At 47.5% G+C, this 10090-nt stretch overlaps 2 protein-coding genes across 2 annotated transcripts; one reads left to right on the top strand and one right to left on the bottom strand.

Moving 5' to 3' along the window:
- Nucleotides 1-2681: 2681 nt before the first annotated feature.
- On the bottom strand, nucleotides 2682-3673 carry LOC136484349 (uncharacterized). Its single transcript, XM_066481600.1, has one exon. The coding sequence runs from the start codon at nucleotides 3574-3576 to the stop codon at nucleotides 3025-3027; it is 552 nt and encodes a 183-aa protein (XP_066337697.1). The 5' UTR covers nucleotides 3577-3673; the 3' UTR covers nucleotides 2682-3024.
- Nucleotides 3674-6888: 3215 nt separating this feature from the next.
- On the top strand, nucleotides 6889-9966 carry LOC136522551 (rab GTPase-activating protein 22-like). The gene is made up of 5 exons (XM_066516388.1): nucleotides 6889-7362; nucleotides 7447-7582; nucleotides 7662-7711; nucleotides 8167-8220; nucleotides 8460-9966. The coding sequence occupies exons 1-5, from the start codon at nucleotides 7214-7216 to the stop codon at nucleotides 9748-9750; spliced, it is 1680 nt and encodes a 559-aa protein (XP_066372485.1). The 5' UTR covers nucleotides 6889-7213; the 3' UTR covers nucleotides 9751-9966.
- The last annotated feature ends 124 nt before the right edge of the window (nucleotides 9967-10090 follow it).

Genomic DNA, 10090 nt, shown 5'->3' with positions numbered 1-10090 from the left:
CATTTGGTAGAGTCCGGCTTCAGCCAAAACAGCTTGTTATGGCTTCGTTCACCACCTGGTGGTTCAAAACGATAAAAATGTCCATTATGCCCTTATATTTTTTCTTTTCCCCCTCTTTCTCTACCTTATCTGTTCTTTCACGCCAACACGGACCTCCACCACACGTATCTTCTTCAACATTCAATGCATTACATGCCTCTTCTCCAACCTCCACGACTCCACCACGACACGCCTAGCGTTGTGCCTCACCGGCCTCCTCGACGACCGCGAGGCCTCGACGCCGGCTGCTCCCCCGAGCCCTGCCTCTGCACCATCGGCACCCAATTTACTCCGCCCCGACAGCTCCTTGGGGCTTAGGCCACGGTCCATGTTGCCATCAGTCATCACCAAGACATGCCACCGTCAACCGGCGCATCCCCGAGACACACCACCGTTGCCTCGCCTCCGCACCGCCTGCGCCTCGTCTACTCTGCCCGATAGCTGCTGGGGCCGCCTCTGCCTCAGCCTCCGCGTCGCAGTTAGGCGCACTACTACAGAATATTTATTGGAGGCGGGCGGTTTTTTATTCTTGGAGGCGGGTATTGGAACCGCCTCCGATCAAAGGTCACAGCTAATCCGTGACCTATAGAGGCGGTTGTTTTGCCCGTCTCTGTAAATCAAACACACAAAAAGAAAAACCCGTAGACAGGCCCGTCGAGCCCATCCACGGGCCCGCCGAGCCCATCCATGGGCCGATGCCGCCGCTAGCTGCTCGCCGGTGCATGCCGAGATGGGCCCGCCCATTGCCGGATTCGACCTCCCGCAGCCGGATTGGGCCGCTCGTCGTCTCACGCCGCCGTATTCGCCGGATTGACGCCTGATGAAAAGGAACGCCGCCACCTCGCCCGCGCCAGCCCTCGATCCGTCGCCGGAGGGCGGGCACACCGGTGAGCTCACCGGATCCGACGCGCCGCTACCGGAGGCCCCGCATCCAACGCCGCCGCTGCTAGGGTGGGGAAGGAGCGTCGCCGCCGCTGCTGCTAGGGTGGGGGAGGAGCGCCGCCACCGCCGCTAGGTGTGGCTGCCCCGCGTGCCACCGCGAGAGGGAGAGGGATGCCGGAGTGGAGAGGGAGAGGAGTGGGAGGTCAAAGTGAAGAGGGCTGAGGGAGGTAGGGCGAAGTGGGGAGGGAGGCGCGCGGTGTCGGAGAGGGTCGCGCAGGGCCGACTCGGAGGGAGGCTCACGGTCTCGGAGGGAGGCGGTGAGAGAGAGAGAGAGAGAGGGGAGTGAAGAAACCCTATAGTGATTTTCGGAGGCGGGCATCATAAGACGACCACCTCCGAAAAAGGCCATTTTTTGAGACGGTTGTCTTAAGCCGTCCATCTCCGTAAATTGATTTTCCAAGATGAGCAAAAGTGTCCGTATCGGTAAATAAAAAATGCCCGCCTCCGTTAATCGCAGACATTAACCGTGGCGGTTGGATTTTATGACCGCATCCGTTAATAAAATGGCACCGTCTTGCAAAATCATTTGTGTAGTAGTGCGTGGTCCCTTCCTCCGCGCCACCGGCGACAGCGCTCGGACTCGCCTTTGTCTCTGCGCCCACACTAGGGGCAATTTTGCCCTAGGGCACCCTGCGGATCTGACGATGGAGCGGGTGAAACCACATTTTTCAGCTCCTAGATCCACATGCATCTTCTGTCAGCGGGATTTGCGGGACTTCACCTACGGAGCCACAGTCTGTCAAGGCGTTTGGTACAGGGAGCTCAAAAACTACTCCAAGAGTTGTCTCAAAATCCATACCACACGGAACCCTACATATACACTGTATCTCGTACCTAAAACAGAAAAAACTAAAATATCTTATAATTTGCTTTCTCAATTTTAAACTATAAATTGTTCTAACTTTTCTTAGTTTATGGTTTTTACTATATATGTAGACTAGCCATGTATATTGAGGGTGTGTTTGGTTGCTTGAATCTCCATGGATGGGATGAGACCATCCATGAATGGGGCGTGTTTGGTTGGTGGATCATTGTGATAAGAAAATCCATGGATAGAGAATATTCCACTTAGATGCTGGATTTCGTGGTCCGAAAAAATCTGACGGACCAGCTTATCCATGTCTTATAATCTTTGTCATTAGTAAATAAATTAAAGATTATTAGTATGTTATTTTAATACTTAGTAATATGATGGTAGGATTAGTTTTGATAAGTGTTAATATATTGATTAGTGCATTTTCTGTGTGCTAATTAGGATATTTAGTGGTGCTAATTAATATATTTTATTTTTAATTAGTGATTATTATGACAAAAATAGTATTAGTACATATTTATTAATGTCTAATTAGTTGTTATTATTTTTAAATAATAGATATAATTAGTCAACTATTCTTATCCTATCCACTTTCGTCTATCCAACCAAAAAGAAAAATAGCTCATCATATCCAACCAACCAAACGTGCATCATGGATATCCTTATCCTAATATCTATCGATCGCCATATTCTATCCTCGAAACAAACGCACCCTGAAAAGCCAAACTACCTACAATTCGGAATGAAAAGAGTAATTTAGAATTAGGTCCGCAGCTGGTTGGTTGCTCAACTACTCACAACTCCGGCACCCATGGAGGCCTAACATTTCCTTTCGTGAGTAAACATCAACTTGCTCGATTATTCTTCCCGTGCGTATCAAACGCGGTAAACAGGCAACAATAGATATAAGCAATAATATTCATCCTGTTCGCTTGATCGTTTCTGTGGCTTATAAGTCAACTGATATTATTTTATTATGTTAGAAAAATACTATATCATGATTAATAAGCATGACTAATACGATCAAACGAATATGGTGACGAATACGTTTTGAAACAGAGAGAAGGGAAAAAAAAGGACAAGCAATACAAACTCGCAAAGAAAGACGATACATGCATCTTCACGCGTGGTCACGCGCGAGCTGCGTCGCGCAATCGTGCGTGCAAAGCGCGCACAGAACTCGCACCGTACGGCCCGGCACGACGACGACACGCGCGCGCTCGCGCGTCTCACTTGCTGGCGGCATCGTCGGCGGCTGGCTTGTCGTCGCCGTTCTCCTTCTTCTCCTCCTGCTCTTCCTTCTTCGGCCCCGCTTCCTCGTCCTCGTCAGGGAAGGCGGAGGCAGGGAACGAGCGGCCGATCCCGACGCTGGACTTGAAGTAGATCTTGTCGCGCTTCTCGCCGTCGAGGCTCATCTCGACGATGGGCACCCAGAGCATGACCTGCTTGCTGCGCACCCCGGTCATGCGCTTCATCCGCCCGTCCTCCACGTACGCGGTGACCTCGGCGTCGTAGCGCACCCGCGTGCCCGTGCCGCGGAAGTAGTGCTCGTAGGGGGCCTTCTGCCGCATCCACACGAACCCGGTCTCGCGCACCCACCCGCACTCCTCCAGCCCCCGCAGCGGCATCACGCCGCCGGGGAAGCCCAGCGCCTTGAGCATCTCCTTGGAGTGAGCGAAGCAGGCCTCCGCGCCCGTGATGATCTCCGCGCCCTCGCGCTCCGCCTTGTTCTTGTTGCCGCCGGCCGCCGCGGTCGCCGTGGACACGGTGAGGGAAGCCATCGCGTACGCGTCGCGCTGCTACTGCTAGCTAGCGGGTGATTTGGGGGACGATGGCTCGATCTCTGGACCGTGCGGGGGCTTTTCTTGGAGGAGTGTGTTTTGCGTGGTGCAAGTGAGTGCCGCGGGAGGGGTGTTTTATAGGGGAAGTACAGGATCGGAGTGAGTACAGAAGCTGGTTGGCCGTTGAGCTACAGATACTGGTCAGTCAGATCGTTGGGGGTTGCTCTGTTATTAGCTGACCAACAAAGCGCAAGCTAGCCGACACGACGTTTGGCGCCGAATGGGTGCACCTAAACGCCTTCCACATGGAAGCCGGCTGTGTCGTCCACGACCACGAGGACATGCTCACCAGACCTGATGGCCTCCCCAGGGTTTCTCTTTCGAGTTCGATTCGGCGCGTCATTATTTTCTTTTCTGAAGCTACACAATCACTACAATCCAGTACAACATGACTTCCTGAAGATCAAACGCCGTCTCCTCTACTTTCCTCGGTCCAAAAAAGAATATAATCCTTAGACTAAATCAAATTTCGTAAATGGACATATTTATAGAAAAATATTATCAATATTTGCATCTCCAAGTAGATTTATTGTAAAACTAGATTCTACAATTAATCTAACAATGGTGCCGTTCACTGGTCTGGTTTCCAGACCAGCCGGCTGGGCCATCCTCACAGCGGCACTATTCATCAACCAGCCGCTACAGTATTTCTCTCTCACACAACCAGCCACTACAGTGTTTTGGCTTCTTTTTTTTCAGACAAGCGAACGGGGCCAATATGTTCTAAAAAGATGTGGTTATAGCATTGTCCTGTCCGCTTGTCTTATGAGCCGTACTTTTCAGCGCGAAGGAACAGTATTTTTCTCTGAAAGTGCCAAACCCGAACGAATACCTGCGCCCTAGCACCTGTGCTGCTTCGTTACACGCTCGACGCGGCAATAGATATACATCTTTCGAAAACAACAACTGAGTTTCTTTGGACACTGTCACATTGCTCTCCATCGTACGGGGAGATATCATGACGCCGGCGTCCTGGAGTGCTTTTGTGCATGTTAAAAGCATCTGATCTGTGCGATGTCCATAGTGATTTTCTCGATTTGGTATGTATGTTCATATTTTCTTAAATTTACTATACAATTTAACGATGTTATTTTTTCAGTTTAGATGATATGTATGTCGACTGTGCGATGTTCGTAGTGATTTTGTCAATTTCGAGATCTAATGGTTTAGTTTTTCAAAGATGCTCATAAAGATATGATTTATATATGTGTATATTTTTAAAAGTGAGTGTACGTGGCTATAGACGTATACATCAGTGTTGTGTAATTTGAAAAATGAAACACCTGATTCAAGAACTATCCTTTGGATGCCAAGCTGCAGAACTAAATTCAGAGCGTGCCTGCAAGCTTCTGCTACAGCTCCCCAAGAAATTAATAAAAGACGTGTGACTAGTACCTGCCCCAACAACATTTCTAGTGCTATCCCAACATGATGAAACCCTATCCACCATTTCATGATTGAAGGAGCCATAAATACTTTATCAGGAAAGAAAGAGCCATTGAGGGCCTGTTTGGAACGCAGGAATTTCACAGGAATCACACAGGAATTTCACAGGAATCAGTTCAATTTCACAGGAAAAACGCAGGAACGGGGAAAAAATCCCGCGTTCCAAACAGGCCCTGATATTATAATTTCCAGCACATCGCTCTCAGGATCTTTGGCAAGCTCCATTTCATGAACGTGACGGTTTTCGGAGACCATAAAATTCGTGCCGACTCTATGGCCTATTTGGCTGAGCTCTGTAAACAACTTCTAGGTTGAATGCAGAATAACTCTACCAAACAATATATTACAGAGAAATGATTATTTTTTCTGATTATGTAAATTGATTCTCTAAAATAAATTAAAAGGTTGAGAACTAAGAAGAGTCTCTTGGATATAATTCCTCATGTACCTAATTCTATGTGGAAGTTTATTTTTTTTAGAAAAGTGATTATGTGTCTCTGAAAGTGATTATATGTGATTCTCTAAGATAAGCTCAATGTAAAAAGTGTTTCTGTATGTGAAGTGAATCATAGAAAATTAATTCTTTATCCAGCCTCCTAATTCATTTTAGAGAATTATCGCTTCACAGAATAAGCACATAATCAATTCTCTATAAAAAAACTGTTCAAACTCTTGATCTAGCCTAGAAACGGCTAGTGGAGCTCTGCCAAATAGAAACGTCCTGTTCGCTTGGGTTATAAGCCGTACTTTTTCAGCCAACGAATAGTATTTTTCTCTCACAACAAATCAGCCAACAGTATTTTCAGCCATGACTTATCAACCAAACGAACATGACGCTTAATAGTTCCTTCTAGTTCGCTTCACACATATTAATAGCTCCTTCGTGGTAATGTTTCTGCCAATAAAACAATCACGGAAAATATATTGCATCATTGCATGTGAAGTCCGGATCGAAGACGAAGAAAGAAAAAGTACCGGCGTCCAGTCTACAGAACCGGTTAGGCCGGTTTCCTTGCGCCGCACTGTGGCTGGCCACCCTGGGCCCGACAGAACTGGCCTGGCTGGTTTGGGACACAGCCAAGCCGCCTTCCTTGTAAAGTCGCCTGGGCTGCCTGCGTCGGGCCCGGTTTTCTTGCCCTAGTCCGAACCAATTTGTTTCAAAATCAGTTTTAGATTTTTTTTTAGAAAACATGGAGATCACAATTTACGCTAGTTTGTACTAGGATAAGACCACCCCCTCTATATATATCAAAGGATCACGACCAATTGAGGGATCCAACATCCAATCGATTACATTTATTACTTTTTTTTTTCAATCTCTGGTTGTTCGTTGCATCTCTCAACGAGATCCAACGGCATTCTAGGTGAACTTACCGACTCTAGGACAACCTCCCGCATACGTCTCCTCGAGGAGGTGTTCCTAAGTTCTTGCGGCGAAAGACGAGCTTCAAATCGGCCTAACTGATCCTTTGATCGATCTTGCTGGTTTTGGAGTTGCTTGATGCGTGTGATAGGACCTTTGCGACATCGAGTGTGCTAGCCTTGTTGGCGTGTGACGCTAATTGGCGTCAACACCAGACAAAGTTGTGACACATATAATATTATAGAACCCACAAACATATAAAACCATGGTTTATAATAAAACTCCAAAAAAGATTACGGTTTCATTAATTCATAACTATAAATTTGTTACATCCAGAAACTTTATAGCGCTTAAAACTAAAGATTTTATAATCCATGGTGCTTCTTTAATAGAAGTCCAAAATTTTTTGTATGACTAAATGACTAATGTAGGTGATTAGTGAACCGGTTGGCCAATCACGTCACGGAGACCGCAAGCGAGCATTCCTGGTGAGTTGTGGGTTGGTGACGCCCGACCGAGCCAGAAGACCACGACGTGTCGCAACCGACCGGCCCTTCCGTTAGCCCGTGAAGGCCACGTACGCGGCCCGTCGGTGACGCACGGCACGCAGCCACGCACCACTTCCTGGAAATCTCCGTGATGCCACCCGACAGCAGAAAGGGAAAAGCAACAGGGAGGCCGGAATCTTTCGATCGAGGGCACCACCGGCGGCGGGGGTAGTAGCACAGGAGGGGAGCCGTGGAGCGATCCGGTGGGCATCTGCGCCCGATGTGGGCGTGGGGCTGCGTCGAGCGCGTGGCCGCGGGCCTCCTCGGCGGCCCCCTCGCCGGCGGCGGCCGCTGGAGCACCGCCGTCGCCGTCGGGGTCACGGCCGCCGCGGGCCTCGCGCTCGTCGCCATAGTCGTCTCTTCCCGCAGGTCGGTCGGTCCCCGCATATCCCACACCTTCTGGAATCGCTTATGCTTCTGCGTACGCCTGCCTCAACGCGTGCTTGGATGCAGAGGCGGGCTCAAGTCTCCGTGGTGGCGGCGGCGTAGGAAGGCGCCGCTTACGGCCCAGGAGTGGCGCGACCTGTTCACGCAGGAGGGTAAGCTTCAGGACGGCGGAGTGAAGCTTCTGAAGAAAGTTCGGAGCGGAGTAAGTTGCGGCAACTCATGAATGATGCTGGTATGCAGCCTCTGAAGCTGTGAGGCTGATTCATGTGCTTCTCTGACAGGGGATTGAACCGAGTATCAGAGCGCAAGTCTGGCCGTTCCTTCTGGGAGTGTAAGTAATCTTGAGTGTTGATCGCAAAACTGTTGTTGTCATGCTTGGAGATGTACAGTTAGAATCCACAAGATACTTTGGAACAAGATATGTGCATGCTAATATCCTGTACTACTTTCTAGGAAGAGATTCTATTGTAATTGCAATAACATTAACTATGGTCCATGGAGATGGATGAGCCTGCATTTTAGGAAGACCTGTAGTTTATATCATCAGACTGAACTTAAGCAGTTATGGACTGTTAAATGGACATGACAAAATTCGTGAATTTGCTTGCTAGCTGTACAAATGAACAAGTAATATTAGTTCTTTTTCTTTATTTTGCCACAGCTCAACCAGATTTACAGTTATAGTAGGAAATAACGTGCGGTCAGATTTCATAAGCACTTTAGAATGCATGTGTCTGTGTTCAGTATGATAGACTTGACTAATTTGGATTTGAACTCTCAATACAGTTATAGCCTTGACAGTTCTGAAGCACAAAGAGATGTGGTTAAGGCCCAGAACAGGTACAATCTTCAGCATGTATATTTTATCTCTTTATCATACATCTGTTCTTCCTGTATGAAAATGACCGAGTTAAGTTGATCAAAACATGTTTCCCATGGTCTTTCCACCGATTATATACAGCGGTGTTTGTTTTTCTTATTTAGTGCAGGAATGTTGCCTGTTAAAGGACACTGAATTTTAGATGTTGTTTGTCCTGATTGGCTTAAGATGATGACACTCGGTGGCATATTTTCTGTAGGAAGGGATATCTGTTATTGAGGAAGCATTGCCTGCGTAAATCAGCATACAGCATGGAAGAGAGCAAGCAGTCAACTAAAACAGCTGAAGTTAACCATAAAGGGAGGAATAGTTCTGAAAAAGGTGATGAGTCTGATTGTGTTAGTCCTGTTAAATCTGAAGAAGTTCCTGAAAGTCCTAGCATGGAAGAGGCTATAACTGAGGAAGGAAATCCATGTCTCAGTGCAGAACAAGAAGTGCAGGATGACACTTCTGAAACAAAGCCAGAGCAGATGAAAGAAAATCAGTCTTCATCTAGTTCCTCCGATGAGGAAGGGAGTGAAAAAAGTGAAGTGGCTCATGTAGAAGCATCTCATAAGAACTTGGCGTCAGTTTGTGAGTCCTCATTTGAGGATGAACAAGAAAGTATACCGAGATATTTGAACACAGGAGGAAATATGGATGATGTTTTGTTATCTAAGGCTGCCCGCCCTGTGAAGTCTGCACGGGCAATCGAGGATTTTGAGACATGGCAACGGATTATTCGTTTGGATGCAGTCCGTGCTAACGATGAATGGGTTTCCTACTCTCCATCCCAAGCTTCAGTTTCCAAGGAGAGGGCAATTGAATCTGCTAAAGCTGTTTTTCTCAAAGACTATGACCACTTAGAACCATATCGGATCCATCATGCGTCACGCCTTGTTGCTATTCTTGAGGCCTATGCAATCTATGACCAAGAAATTGGATATTGCCAGGGAATGAGTGACCTGCTTGCACCTCTCCTTGCTGTTCTAGAGGAAGATGACGAAGCCTTCTGGTGCTTTGCTGGTTTTATGAGGAAAGCCCGCCACAATTTTAGACTTGATGAAGTGGGTATACGCCAGCAACTCAATATGGTGGCTAGGATAATCAAATACAAGGACTTCCATCTATACAGACATTTGGAGATGCTCCAAGCCGAAGACTGCCTTTTTGTTTACAGAATGGTAGTTGTGATGTTCCGGAAGGAGCTCACCTTCGAGCAGACCCTATGTCTCTGGGAGGTGATGTGGGCTGATCAGGCAGCAAACCGCGCTGAGATTGCAAAATCATCCTGGCGAAAATTGCAGTTGGGAGCACCTCCAACAGATGACCTGTTACTGTATGCAATTGCTGCTAGTGTGTTGCAGAAGCGGAAACAGATAATAGAAAGCTACAGCAGCATGGATGAGATCATAAGGGAGTGTAACAGCATGGCTGGACAGCTGGACATTTGGAAGCTCCTGGACGATGCGCACGATTTAGTGGTGGCCCTTCACGATAGGATTGAGTAGCTGTGGTCTTCATTGCTTGCGCTATTTGTCACATTACCATACTTTCACTATACCCAATCTCTTTGTATGTAGTACGTACCGACAGTGAATAGAACACGATGATGGAGTTAGCTAGGTAGCAATGCCAGTAATTTTTTGAACTGAGCATGCATACTGGACGTGGGCAAAGAGCCCCTTGAATCATATCATTGCCTACCATTCTGATGTATTGCAACCTGTTTTGTTTCTGTTGCACCCTCGTTACATACTGCACTTTTATGTGGATGTTATGTGATGGTGGTGTTATGTGATGGTGGATGTTATGTGATGGGGGTTCGGTGCAAATTGGTGGATCTGGTCT

This window comes from Miscanthus floridulus, chromosome 1 (assembly GCF_019320115.1).
Source record: "Miscanthus floridulus cultivar M001 chromosome 1, ASM1932011v1, whole genome shotgun sequence".
Lineage (NCBI taxonomy): Eukaryota > Viridiplantae > Streptophyta > Magnoliopsida > Poales > Poaceae > Miscanthus > Miscanthus floridulus.
This window is presented reverse-complemented; position numbering and strand designations above follow the sequence as displayed.

Excerpts from the sequence above, each read along its gene's own strand:
- LOC136484349 (XM_066481600.1), bottom strand. The coding sequence starts at position 3,576 with ATGGCTTCCCTCACCGTGTCCACGGCGACCGCGGCGGCCGGCGGCAAC.
- LOC136522551 (XM_066516388.1), top strand. The coding sequence starts at position 7,214 with ATGTGGGCGTGGGGCTGCGTCGAGCGCGTGGCCGCGGGCCTCCTCGGC. Across the intron at positions 7,583-7,661 it reads TGAAGAAAGTTCGGAGCGGA|GGGATTGAACCGAGTATCAG; the intron begins GTAAGTTGCGGC and ends CTTCTCTGACAG. Across the intron at positions 7,712-8,166 it reads TGGCCGTTCCTTCTGGGAGT|TTATAGCCTTGACAGTTCTG; the intron begins GTAAGTAATCTT and ends CTCTCAATACAG.